At 40.7% G+C, this 14,639-nt stretch overlaps 1 protein-coding gene across 2 annotated transcripts in view; it reads right to left on the reverse strand.

Moving 5' to 3' along the window:
- Positions 1 to 14,639, reverse strand: part of ADAMTS12 (ADAM metallopeptidase with thrombospondin type 1 motif 12) — a 161,993-nt gene that overhangs the window by 38,992 nt on the left and 108,362 nt on the right. For both annotated transcript variants that reach the window (XM_055698833.1, XM_055698832.1), the window contains exons 13-15: positions 13,684 to 13,817; positions 6,395 to 6,515; positions 316 to 560 (exon numbers count right to left, since the gene is read on the reverse strand). In XM_055698833.1, coding sequence (XP_055554808.1) covers positions 316 to 560; positions 6,395 to 6,515; positions 13,684 to 13,817 — 500 coding nt within the window. The remainder of the gene's footprint in view (positions 1 to 315; positions 561 to 6,394; positions 6,516 to 13,683; positions 13,818 to 14,639) is intronic.

Consider the following 14,639-nt stretch of genomic DNA (forward strand, 5'->3'; position numbering starts at 1 on the left):
ATCAGCTCCCTTTTTCTGATAGTTACTTTTCATTTGGGTCTGGTTCTCATCACAGCCACATGTTGGGCTAAGCTGGCACAGGAGACAAGGAAGTTTGGGCACAGAACTGACTAACTATAGGTGGCAAGATCCCTGTCGCAGAGGCAGCACTGGATTATATCAGCCTTTAAAAATCATAAGACTACGATACTGAACATCTGTTTTCAGGCAGGATAATAACAGTGATTTATAATCTTTCCAGCCTCAGTTTCAGAGCCCCAGCACATTCTGCTGCCATCAAAACCCAGAAGGTTCTGTTAGTGATCTCCTATTTACCTGAATCCATATTGATTCATTGGTAGGACCTGGAGCAGTCAGATTTTCTAGATCCCCTGTTCTGTCATACTGAAATATTGTGCCTGCCACTTTGTATTCACCATTCCACTGGATGATAAAGCCTCCGTTCAGATAATATTTTTCTGGGTCTTTGCTTCGCACAGCAAGGAAATTTCCTGCTTCTGCAACTTCCGTGACTTTGATTCCCCTCGCACCTTTCGGAATCAGCCCAATATCAACATATCCTAAGAGACAAGAAAGGTTCATGAAGGTAAACAACAATAATGTCATTGCATTTTACTTATGTATAAGACTATTAAAATATCAGCTTTGCTTGAAAATGTATACAAATGTGCTATCACAGAGTTTGCATTTCAGCTAGTTAATGGTGTGACTTTACAACCCAGGTTTTTGAGCATCAGTTGGAGAATATGAATATGCATTGTGTTTAGGCAATGACAGTGGCATTTAGAAGGGATACCGAGGTGAGTGATCTGAGCTGCACCAGGGGAAATCTACCCCACACATGAGCATCAGCATCTCCATAACTCTATCCAAGGGCTCTGGCATACTGCAATGTGAATAATCTGAAGAAACGCCAGGGAGTCCCAGCAAGCCAACAGTCTGTTGTGGGAGAGGTCTTTCTAATTTGCAAGGAATGTTTTCATCTGTCACAAACATATAGGCATGTACATAATTCCACATGCTCTCTCTCAAGTCATTTAACTTGTCCACAACTGTTTTGCAACAAATACCGGTTATTCAAAAGCCTCAAATTACTATGATCAGTCGAACACATTTTTAAAAACTACTGATTTTCATCAGGAAGTTCAACAGCTCCTTGTGTATAAAGCTATGTGTAATGAGATTTTTCACTTCTGTGTTAAGAATGAACCTGGAGCACTTATTACAAAATTTTGTTTGCACCAGAGGCAATAAATGACATCAGGCTTTCTGTTTTTCACCTTACAGTGAACAGCTCTTGCTGTCGCTACTGAACGATAAAAATAGGATGTCCACATAGAAATTTGAACACAAACTCAGATAGCATTTTGCTATTGCTCCTGGCTGGGCCTTAGAAATTGGATAGATGACAGCTCTACAAGCAGGTGCCCTGGGAGTGTGAGCTGCAGTTTATGCTGGTTTACTTCAAGATAGGAACACGTGTGTGGTTCCCCAGTTCTCATCGTACACTGCTGAGGTCATGAATTAAATCCTGAGACTCAGAGCCCCTTCATTTTTCTTGTGAAACAAGCTTATCACCTTTGATTACTCACTCACATAAGTGAGATAAACCACACTGGGCATACTAAGTGATCTTCAGCATCAACACTCTCCACCCTGCAGAAGTGCTTACATGACATAGAACCAGCTGCTGTCGTAAGTGCCCCGAAGTCTTTAACATCTGAATTTTGCAGCTTTTTTGTGGGATGGTAAGTATTGGTCCTAATGTCATGTATTGCTTATGGTACAAAAAAGGATCTGTCTATATCAGGCCCCTCATAATTAGATTAATAGTACGTGTGGGGTTTTTTTCCCCTCCACTGATTGATGTTCAAGAGGGAGAATTTTCTGGATGTCACCTTTTGCAAGTTTCCTAGACTGGCTGTGGAAATCCAAACTTTTCTGTCAACTTCAGTGAGCGGTCTAGGGCTGTTATATGTAACCAAGGTCTAATGATTCTCCCAAATATTCTATTCATTCAGTGCAGAGGAGATGTGTTATGAACACAGTGTGTGATCATGTAACTAAAGACTTGATTAGAAGGCATATTCACAAGTGGGCCAAATTAACACAGCATGAAAAATCTTACTTGTGTCATGTCCTGACAGCTTTGGCTTTGGTGTCTTTTTCCAGTAGTTTTTATTCAGGTGTAATTAGAATAACATTGGTTCAAACCACAAAGTATAAAAACCTTGTTTCAGTTATAACCTAAAAATCTGTATCCTTTCAAGTTTTTCTCTAGCTGTTCTTGTCCAAATCACCTGCTTTTGCTCACAAACCTGCTTTTAAATGTATTGCAACTGTCTGGTGATACATGTTAACATCTGGTCAACAATATCACCCTGTCTTCTCCCTGGCCCTCCCTTTTTTGACTAGCTAAATTACCTCCTGATTTCTCAAACCCTCACACTAATTCCCAATGAATGTTATGTTCTTTTGAAAGCAAAACTAATCAGCAGCAAGCTTTTGAGTTTGTCACTCAACTTAATACATTTTTATTTAAAAATTATGTGGATGGTGTTCACATAATTGTTCTTGGTTTTATGGTTTCATGTGATTAGGATCTAGGGATCTGAGATTCAGTAATATTCAAGATGTCAGCTGTCTGACCTCCACGTTGTGCTCATTAAATCCTCAAGCATCCATACTGTGGGTGCTACCATGCACCCACCAAGTGGCAACTCTGAGATGCTGTTAATCTTTCCATTTTCAGTTACATTTATATGCTCCTAACACGGACAAGAATACAACATGAATAAATTCATGCAACCCTTCTTGTAGGAACAGCTCTATCAGGACTGAAGTGCTTGTTTCTCTTTCCCCATTGCTGTGAGAGAAGAGTAATCTCATTCAGGTGGCGAGCCCAGTACTGCAGATCAGATGGTATCAGATCTGGCTATTTCTCCTTATCACAACAGCTCCTATCCTCCTCTCCAGTTTGTTGTATCTGCGAGCTTTTCTCTCAAAAATACACATTCCTGAGGCACGGTTTTCCTCTAAGCCAGGCTCGAGGGACTACCACATTATGTGGAAAACAGCACAGGCTCCTGATGGCATACCAAGTTTGCAAGTCAAACTATGGTTGTTTGTAGCCTTCCCATGGAATAGAGGGAGCACTGCAGTGTGTAATGGTAATGGGGAAAAAATTACAGTCTATAGACAGTCTTCTTCCTAAGTGAGGAACCAGGAGACCTTCCAGTCTCTCAGACCAATGCATCACGGCTATGTCCAGAACCCATCTTGGGGCTAGGTTCAGGCATATACCTCTGTCTGCACTTGGTTTGTATGAAAAGGAAACAGGGGTAGCAGGGAAACCATGGCACCTGTCGATTCAGTCCTGCCAAGCTGGTTAGGAGACACTGGGATCAGTATAAACCTCCAGAGTAAGGTGAATACAGCCACAGTTTCTTTGTTTGCCCATCACTTTGCCAAAATTCAGCCCTTCACAGGAGCAACATGCACCTGATCTTTCCTTCTGGATGGCCAAGAAAGACACCCCCACCCTTGTTGTCCAGTCACTCATTTCCTGTTCTTCATAAATTTAAATGCATTGTCCCCTTGCTACTGAAAGCTGGAAAACTCATTTCCCCCTAAACAGACAAAAGGGTGAAGACAGGACAATTACCCATCATCCTTATTGACCACCACTTGTTCTGGAGCCACTCCTCCTTCCCAGGCAGATCCCTCTGTCTAATCCTCTCAGCTTCATTCCCCCTTTTTGTTATCCACTTAGTCCACACTACCTGCATCTGCCAGAGTCCTAAACCCCTGTCCCTTGTGCCTTGGTCTTTCTCCTAACCCAATGCTTCTCCTCACCCAGCAGCATAATTTATTCTCCTTCCAAAAGAGTTTACACACCTTGCAAACATTCCGCTGTACACAGTAACGTTTCTTCGCAGTCATCACAACAACATCAGTAGAAACAGGGATTTCAACTTCTAAATACACTGCTTCAAAATAAAAGCAGACTTCTACCTCAACAGCAGGAGAGCTTGTGGCTCCTTTGACCAGGCCCAGACCTTGATTTTCAATGCCCTGCTCATGCTGCAGCCTTTCTGCTGTAAGAGTTCAGATGAAGCAACTTAAATGATTTTCAAATGAACCCCCTGCAAATAAGGTGCAGACCAGAGACTTGCTAATATTAGTGTCAACAGCTGAGACCATTTGTGCATTTCAGACCTCTGATTTGTTTTCCATCAAAAAACTTAAATGGAAACCCATTACACAGATGATGCAGACATTCCTGAAGCTGTGTTGGAAGCCCCTGGACCACTATTCCTACTTTAAATCCACAGGAAAGACAAATAATTTTAAAGAAAATCCAAGTAATAACACAGATTTAAAAACCTTTCTTTCTGAACACGAGGCAGTAAGACTTCAGGTAAAACTGATCACCCTGCAGTGAAAGGCTGGATTACTAAAACTCATTAGTAGCATTTCCTTAGCCTGACTTGGCAACTTAGCCTGCAGACAGAATAGATGCTGCCACAGCACCAGACCCAAGAAAGGCCCTGTTGGACTTAGGTTATGAATAAAGTTTTAAATCAAAATATATTAGCTTTGATTTTGAATTTCACTGTGCCATTAAACAGAAAAACTCTTCAAATCTTTCTTGCCTGGCAGCACGCTTTGGTCTAGTTTTGTTACCTACACTGAATTTATGCTCCTGAAGTCTTTACATTTACATAAATCCTGCCATAAATCTGTACTGCAAGACAGACCACCACAGTACCTGTCAGAGACTAGAAGAAGCCAATATTGTGAACAAAACAATCTTCCTATTCTCAATTTAACACCTGTGAACATCTGCAAGATCCACATACTGCCTTACAAGCCCACTGATCTCTGCCTTTCCTGACACTTCTTAATTTGTCTGCAATGGAATCAATATCTGTGGAAGGGAAAGGATCTGCAGAATCAATCAATTTTCTACTGAAGCTAAAGAAAGCAGTGAAATAATTTTACTTAACACTCAATATCCCTCAGCAGTATCTGTCAGTGAGGCTTACTGAATCTTGGGGCAAAGAAAAACGAAGACAAAACACAAAACTAATTTTAATAAAATAAGAGGCACTTATCCTTCCATGTGTTACAGTACTGGACCTTTTTCATAAAACTGTTATTCAAAAATAAACTACATGTCATCTGCAGCCTTGGAAATCCCCCACACAAAGGCAAAGTGAACATTAGAGTAGCAGAAGCAAAAGATCAGAGGCTGGAGGATTACTGTAGTATTGGAGAAGGAGGTCTAGATTTTCCTTTGGAAGTCTCTGCACTGTTGCATGGTTGCATGCATCCTTCACAGTTCATCTGGGGGATATGGAGAGAAGGAAAAGCAAATCCAAGTGAACAGTACAGAAAAAAACCTGAAATATTAAAGTGCTTTTCCCCCCGGACTTTGGAAAATCTTATGAAACTAGCTCTAAATTATTAGCACAAATCATATTTGTGCAAATCAGAATTATTTTGTGAAAAAACACCACAAACTCAAAAGCCAGCCAAAGCCACACCCTCACCACACTTTCTCCCTCCTCACTAGCGTGGTACCCATTATCGCTCTCGAGACTTCTCATTTGTGCACCAGACTTTTTCTTCAGCCACAGACCTTGCCCTAAGTATGCTCTCCCATGCCCCGTTTTCCCTGTCCTGTCCTGGTTTACCATTTGAAACTGTTCATCCTGGTTGTCTCTTCCATCTTCAGCTCATTGCCATGGTTCTCGTTCAGTTTTAGTCTCCCACTCCCTCTTCTAGGCTCCCATTCATCCCACACAAGGCAACTTAAAGCCTGAATATGTCACTGCCATCAGTGAAGAAGGGCTCAGTTCTCCAGGTGCTGATTCAGACCACCTTAACCTGCAGGGAGTTACTTCTTCCCCCCTTTCAAGCCAGAGGCATCCCACAGAAAGTTATAAAGCAAACAGAAGTGCAAAAAAAGTTCTGCATGGGGAAGAGATGGCACAGGGTCACCAGAGACAATCATATCAGATTTATGACACTAAGAAATGAATCCCCAAACCACTCACTATATTCATGGTGCTTTATACTGTCCAACGATTTGGTCCAGATTTTCCAAGGTGGTAAATTACATTAATCTTGTAAACGAACTTGCTATTTTGGGTTTTATTATTACCTGCTTAACTTGCACAGGGCCTGTTGCTCTCTGACACAATTTTTGTTAGGCAAGGTGAACTTAAACAGCACAGACCACAGATCTTTTCTGGCAGAAGCATGATTCACTGTGAAACACCCATTTACGATTTCCTATGCAGATTGACCACTCTGCAATAAGTGCTTAATTCTTTTTATGTAGAGAAATTACTTCACCAACTGAAGAGTTTAAAAGAATCCATTTTACCAAATCCTTCACTTTGATTGAACATCATCGTCACTGTACGACATGCAGAGCCATCTCCCAGGCAAACCCCACACTGGTCTTCGGTTGCATTGGAATTTATCTCATAGTCACAGCCAACAGTCTGGAAGGAAAAACAGTTTCAGAATAAATGTGGCCTCCACAATGACATACTCAGAGTTCATGTATTGCTGCCTTCAGTGTATAAGAAGGGGCAGAATCAATTTTTTGGAAGAGTATACATCCTGTATAAACAAACTAATGGTAGAGGTTGTTATAACTAGGTCAAACTCATGTGTATTACATGAAAGTGAAAAACAAACAAGCAACAAGCACCATCATGTCATGAAACATAGAGTAGCAGCCAGTTACCTGAGATAAAAATGTGCCACCCAAATGGTCTCAACATCTACTGTTGGCCAATACATCTAGGATTTGTGTCTGCTTTCTCACATTGTAGAGGCATCCATGGACTCCCAGGAATGCAATGCAGTAACAGACTGCATTATCTGTGTCAGCTTTTTGTGGCCATTAGGCAGTTCAGAACCTCTACTGCAGTTAAACCCCCTGGTAAAGAGAAACTCTTCAGAAGGCATGAAGTTTTACAGCTGTTTCTCCAGGTTGCTAGAATGGGGGAATGAGTCAAGATAAAAGTTCTGGTAAGGACTGATTTTACAGTTCATGCTTGCTACAGGCAGAAAGTGAGAGAAAATTTTAATTATACTGAGTCAGGACAAAACTTCTTCCTGTCTAATCCCAAAATCCTGTGCACTAATGCCTTTGAACTTCAACAACCTTCATTTGGTTTGGGGGTGGGTTTTGCCTCTCTTTAAAAACTAGCAAGGTTGCAGAACACAACCTGATGTCAATGGCTGTTAATAGGATCTAAGGTATCTGGAAGCCTGTGATTTAGATGGATAGCCATAAGTCTGGTGGTATCTTAAGTTCTGATTTTTCTCTAATGGTTCAGGTGCAACACTTGCCAACTTCACAACTTTCATTCTTTATGTATGAAAATCTGGGTTTCCCCTCTTTCAATTCTGATCTTATTTTACCTTCAGTACATCAGCTACAGTAATTTTATGTAAGCTTCTGACAAGAAAACCCAACTATTATACTAATCTGGGTATAAAGGCTCCTGGATTCTCTAATATTTTTCTGTCATTTTCAGCTCAAGAAACACCTACCTTTTCTTTCATGCACCAGTGATTTAATGAACAGCTAGCAAAGTTGCAAAAAAGGAAGCAAGGAAAGGCCTGAAGTTACGAATGGTGTTAAACCACGTCACTTGCATTTTCACAGAGCATTCAAAAAAGACTAAGCCATCACCTAATGCCAACACTTAGCCAGAACCTTTGATAACCATTCTCAAAAACAATGGGCATGTCAAAAGGTTCTGCAGGAGCCTCAGCTTCTCTCTCCTTTTAGCAAAGGCTGCTTTCAAAAAAGGGAAGGTTTTGTAATGTCTTTCACACAGACACATCTCAGCACCAAGGACCACATTTATGAGCAGTACAGAATACTACAGAGATAAGCACACATTAAGAAGGTGACTCGGTTTTTGCTTCCAAGCATGTGGCTATTTGATGAAGGATGGATTTAATGAAATATTGAAAGTACACAGATGTCACTGTGATAAGTGCAGGATGTTTCTTTATCTTGCCAAAAGTTCAGATCTGACTCGTCACCTGCTATCTACAGATGCACTGCAGTTTATATTTAACACTTCCTAAAGAGGTAGGTTTGTAGCTGTTTTCTTAAAGAGATGCATTCTGCAATATATTTACTGTACTACCAGTACATTTGTTACTTACCTACAAACAGCTAGTAAAGTCATTGTTATCAGGTTTTTTATTAAACCAGAGGTGTAACCAGCCTCTCTGGTGAGTTCTGAAAGTTTAGGTTTATTTTCTGTTCTATGCACAAATGAAAAAGAAAGTTGGGGAAAATCTGGAAATGGAACCCTTTGCACTTCATGTTTTGCTATTGTAGAATACTATTAACAACTGGGTTTAGATCTTCTCTTTTGAACTTCTTAAAAAAAATTGCCTTCAAATCGAATAATTTTTGCTGAATTAGCGTTTTCTGGTAGAAAATGCATGTTCTTGAAAAGGTTTCTGTTCATGCTTGTTTGAGTGGCTCCACCCAGAAGTAATTTATCTAGTTGAGGCTGTCAATCAGACACTTTGAAATTAACGTCACTGAGCATATTTCCCTTGTGAGTACCGTGTAGTGTAAAAATCCCCAAACGCTGAACAAGTCAGTCCTGAACTACTGCATTGGCACTAGCAAATGAGCGGGGGTGGCAGCACTACTCCTGCCTTTCAGGTGCTTGCTGAGTGGCCAGTACTCTGTATCAGCTCAGTCAGAATCAGCTCAGATCTACCCCACTTGGCCATCCTTTAGCAACGCATCCATAGCATCAAAATATGACATCACTACAACACGAAGGGAATCTGTTTGTCCCTTCTAGTTGCAAACACAGAAGTTTGCATTTTGTTTTTCCTCTGATACTCGAAATGTAGTTGGTATCTGATCAGACATCAGTCTTACCTGTACATGCAGCAGGGTGGGATGCTGGGCTCCCCAAGAATGAGGCACTGCACACAACTGTGGCAGGGCAGGCAATTTACCGTTTTACAGTAAATAAAGCTATCATTTTAGCCCCTAGCTCTGGGGTGCTGCTGCTGGTGCAATCACCTTCATCTCTAGACAGAGGGCCTCATCTTACAAGGCCATTAATAACCATCACAAAGTGTATATTCTCATGTGACCAAATAAACAGCAGTCATTCTTTCTAAATACACTTACATGAACATTAATTTCCAGGCCATGTTTTATCTTCCTGGTCCAGTGAGTATCACATTATTTTTGTCATCTGATAGACAGATTTCAAGATGCTTCCTCTTCCCTGTTACTTGCTTTCCTCATTCTTCTGATTGTTCTAGATAAGCAGTAGCCATATTTTCTAAAATTGCCTTAAATAATATGTCTCAAATTTCTGCCATATTGACTGTTAAAAGGGATCTGGAGACTAAATGCAGGTTATAAACCCAGAAAAAAATCAGCAACAATTAGGCTCTGACTCTTTTATACACATGTGTCCTTGTGCACCCCTACCAGTGAAACATGCTGTGCTACAGCAACCACTGCGTGACACAGCATGTGCAGTGCAAATTAGCATCCCTCCAAGCAGCCCTTTGTCACCGCCCCATTCACCAAGAGCCTTTTTCATGCACCTGAGACTGGTCCCGGCACACAGTGCAGAGGCAGAAATAATGACCTGAATTGTCTGGCTGCATTACAGGAAGGAGAAACAATTTCTCTCCTGCTGCTCAGTGACTAAAGGAAAACAGCCAGAGATACTGCTACCCGTTTGCCACATCCAGAGGGAAAGACACTTGTGTCACATTGACAGCATGGGGCAGATACAAAAAGTCCATGCATGTGCTGAAGGGTACAGCCTGGATGTACTGCCTGAACATCAAAGTTATGTGGATGCTACATTACGCTTTTAAGCTCTTCCGTTTGTCTCCCCCACTGGTCTCCAAATGAAAAAAATATGTTAATTTCATGTTGGCCATGATGTTGCCTTGAATTGGGAGAAAGCTGTCCTATATGCACCTATTCCTCTTATATTTTGTCTAGATGGGACTGAATCAATCAATGTCCTGTGTGGGTAGCAGTCATAGGAGGATAATGAACCGTAAGAGGCAGTAAAGCTACTACAAAAAATCTGAGATGTGTAATCTGCTTTTTAGCAAGAGGAAAAAAAACCCATTTTCATCCCTAGTACTACATAGCTGTGTAATTCTCCAATACACCATTAGTCTCTCAGCATAACAACTGTGAATTACCACAGAGAACAGCTCACAGATTTGCATGACTGAATGTCATTTAAACCTATCAGAGTTCTGTGTGGGAGATGAATGCTTGCTATTAACAACAGAGATGCCAGGTCCTCCATCCTCACTGTCCACAAACTCTCAGTGTACACACCATGTAAGCCCTCACTTTTAGGCGATGCTAGGGGTTGTATTTAACCAAATTCCTCGGTCATGTACATACCAGTGCTCAGCAAACACACACTGGTGGCAGTATCTGCTTGTAACACTGGAGGAGCAACTGACTGCTCTAGTAAGAATTACAGTGCACTTGTGATGTAGAGTTTAAAACACAGGAAGATAGGTCATGTGCTTTAAAGACCTTCCAAATAAAGGGGAAAAAAGTGACACTCAAAGGATGGATGTAGAAGAATATGGTCAAATAGAAAACTAGTCGAGGTATATCTTGATTTTAGATTAAATTACTGACAGAACTTGTTGGCTCCCTCCACTCAAAACTATTCCTAAGTCATACATCATGACAGCAGAGGGTCTAAGAAGGTACCTGAAGGAAGGCCAGGCTAGGTGCAAATACAATAAAAGGATTAAGAGGCCTCCATCTCTCATCTCCATATTAGCACCACATGGAACAAAATATGGTTGCAACCACAGGCACACAGCTTCGAGGTCCCCCTTTGCAGCCACTGGTGAACTGAGTGATTTAACAGCATTACATATGTTAGGGAACTCCTCTTCTGCGTAAGGACAAAGCTAAGAGAGGACCCTGCTATTTTATATGCCAGGCCCTCCAATGAGTTAATAACTTCAGCTTGCCTTTGAATTAATAAGGCAATTCTAAAGGAATACCATACCAACACCTCACCAGTAAGGCTTCCTTCTGCACTGAGGCACAGGCAGCTTTTCCACAAAATGAGGACAAAATATATTTTTCCATATACTGGAAAGAATGCAAGGACCATGTGCATAAGTGCCAATGCCTGTCTGTACTTGCTTCCCACTTGAAGATGCACATTATGGGTTTGCCAAGGTGGTTAGGAAAGCATCCAGTATACCTCTGGCAGCTAAAATAAGGGATCTTAATCCCCATCTAGCTATCAAGGTAAGACCAGTTTCTCTAATTGCTCTGAACAAAACGATGGCAAACTGCAAAGTTATACTGAAATCGGATGAATTTAGGAGATTAAATTATTGATTGAATCTGAGTCTATCTTGTTTTGACATATCCACCAGGAAAATTCTGAACCCTATCGTTAAAAAATAGCTACTCTGCACACCAAATGTGAGCAATACGAACAGTGGATCTAATGTACAACATCTCACCGTCTAAATTTCTTGCTCAATTTCAGACCTAAGCGAAGTATTATTTTAGTACTCAGAACAAATGTGAAGTGCTTTTGTGAGATATAGTACTGAAAACCAGAAAAGTGATTTAACAGACCTTGCCACTAAAGTTTGTGAACTGCCTTTTCACATCATTACCAACAGGTTGCTATCGGAGTATAAGAATGATGTACCAGACTGACTATATTAAATGCATTTCCAGATTTACTCCCTGTGACCTGTAATGTATGTCTTGCGTTGAACTAGCTGGACTAAAATACTAGTGAATTATGCAGAGATACTTGAAAAAAACCCTCAACTGTTATATTGAGTACATATTTTAGATAAAAATACACTGTCTTTCAGAAGTGTGACCTGTTTGGGTTACCTGTTCATCATTTGGTCTCATCTGTGGCAGCTGCATGATCATGTTGTTCATTCTGTGATTCTGTTTGTCAGAAGATGTGCAGCAGTAGTCAACATACGAAATTCTGACAAAACTGTATTTATGACAGCACCAGTACCTTGGAGGGAATTTTTTAGAAAGGCTTTGGGTCTCCAGAACTATTAATGCTGAAGTGTATCTGGTATCTAACTGCAATTAGAATTAGCTTTCCTTTCACCTCTGATCTATCACTTCTGAATGAGTTAATTTTTGCTGTTTCTGAAACAGGTATCAATTTGAACTGTCACAGGCAAGGTTCAATACAGAAAGTATATGGAAACTAAAGTTAACCATAGTGATCCCAGTCCATTTGGGCTGGAAATCAGAAAATGAAAGTGTAACATCACAAAGACAGCCTTCTGAGTTTAGCTCTTGGCCTCTTCCAGGTGGTCAAAAGCACTGATACGGTACGCAACATTTACCATGTTTCAATAGGCTAAATACGTGTTTACGTCTAGCTCGAACTGCTCAAGGCAAGGTCAGGTCTTTCACCATCATAGTTAAAAGCCCATCCCGGCTCCCAGCAAAGCCAAGCAGAATCTCTTCATTGTGAATTCGAGTAGAGTCTCACTAACTCCCTTTAACAAATGCATATCCTGCAAGGAAAGCTTAAAACACTCTCAGAGGCACTGGCATTCTCATAAAACAGAAATTCTTCAGAGAGGGTATACCAATGACCAATTAAAATGTGGAGTTTCTACCACCAGAAGTCTTTAAGAAAAGAATGTGAGAAGTGTCAAAAAGCAACATGATTCTGTAAAGGGATGAAACAGAAGACTTCTTGAAGTCCCTTCTTAATTTTTATATGATTCAATGACCTAGGACATACAATTCCAAGCTCCCAACAGTAAGCTAACGTAGTTTCCACAGGACACGTTTCTGAAGACGTGAAAAGCAAAACAGCTATCAGGCTTCAAGGAGGTACAGGACTCAAATCCCCTTTTTGAAGAAATAAGCCGTAGTTGTACCTACATCCCCTGCAAGTAAAGTACTCATTTTAAATTCACTAAAACCAATGCTAAGACTGTGGGTGTTACAGCAGTTACAGAACACACCTTCAAATGCCACAAACACACATATCATCCTGGAAACCTACTATGAACATGCTGAATATGCAGACAATGTTATACTTACTCTTCAATAAACAGAACATTATTGAACTATATGCTCTGTGTTTGCCCATAATCTCATTGTACAACATTATTCAATTTACTGTCGTAAACTAAAATTATTTTTACTGTGCTCAAGTGCAAATGCCTGATCCTATTACAAGTCAGTTCAGAACTAACATAATATGTAATGATAAACCGCATTTTCATTAAAAAACCCACAGAGAATAGTGACACCAATTACAACCTTAAAGCTACAATCCTTTGTGAAAATATCTCATCAGAAACACACAGATTTTCTTAAACTGATGACTTAAAATAACGGAAGAAGAAGAGAGGATTTAAAAAGTACCAAAAGTAATTAGCACTCAGTCTAATGGATTTGCTAAAAAGGATGGAAATGACTCTTATATCTACTTCAAAAGGCTGTTTCTATAAACTTGATTCCATGATCATTAGAAGCATGATAAAATGAAGTACTTGGTTTCGATCCTCAAAAACAGTGTGTTGAACAACATTTTCCCATAACTTTATAAAACTGTAGAGAAAGAAACATGCAAACATACCCAATACCTTACACATTCCATTAATACAGATATCTCGGCTATGCCTTCCTTCAAAGCAAGGAGTACCATCGGTGACTGCATCAAGCATCTTTTCTGAAAAATGACCATCTACTGGGCGACAGTGGAGCTCACAGGGGTTTGCTGAAAGGAGAACAAAGATACTTTCTCAGAAAATACTTCTGCAGGACCCTGAACTTGAGTGTCTTCACTGCACCATCCGTTCACTTTCCATAGCATTTGACAGAAATGGCCTAATTAGAAGCAGTTAGCAGAGCCAGGGTTGTATTGCTAACAGAGTGACACAGGCCTGATAAAGGCCACTTGTGGACTTCTAGGAAGCAGCTAGAGGCTGGTGCCCTCACACCTCCATGCCCATCATTGCTGGTACATTAACATCCAGCCAACTGGCTGACTTGCGCAGTAATGAGGCCATCAACTGTGATGAAGAAAGTGATGGGAAACAAGCAAAACCAAATGCCATCAGTGAAGGGAAAGGAGGAATCTAGGGGTGAGACTGCCAAGGACACTGACAAGCAACAGTTTTCCACTGGCTGATGACTCTGTGATTTCAGAGATAATTTATAACTGCTCATCACTGCTGCCAGCCTCTCTCAGACAGCAGTCAAATGGTTGCTTTTGCTCTTCTGCATGTCAGTAGAGTGTCACATCACTGCTCATTTTCAGCTATCTGCTGGCACTTAATTATTTCAAACACTGGACTTTTTCCCTGCTTGGCAACTTATGAAATGGGGCAATATTGGTGGATCTGACAGACCCAGGCTATTCCTGGATAGATGTGCACAAAAGCAACAGGGAAGAGAAAAGGTGTGGCAAAAGCAATCTGTGGGTGTCTGAAACAAGATTTTCTGCAATGGACCAGCCTTACTCTATTCCATCCATAGAATAAGAAAAGCCAAATACACACTGCCCTGCTTCACAGCCACTGGCCCTTGGGAAAGGGAA

This window comes from Falco cherrug, chromosome Z (assembly GCF_023634085.1).
Source record: "Falco cherrug isolate bFalChe1 chromosome Z, bFalChe1.pri, whole genome shotgun sequence".
In the NCBI taxonomy this organism is placed as follows: Eukaryota; Metazoa; Chordata; class Aves; order Falconiformes; family Falconidae; genus Falco; species Falco cherrug.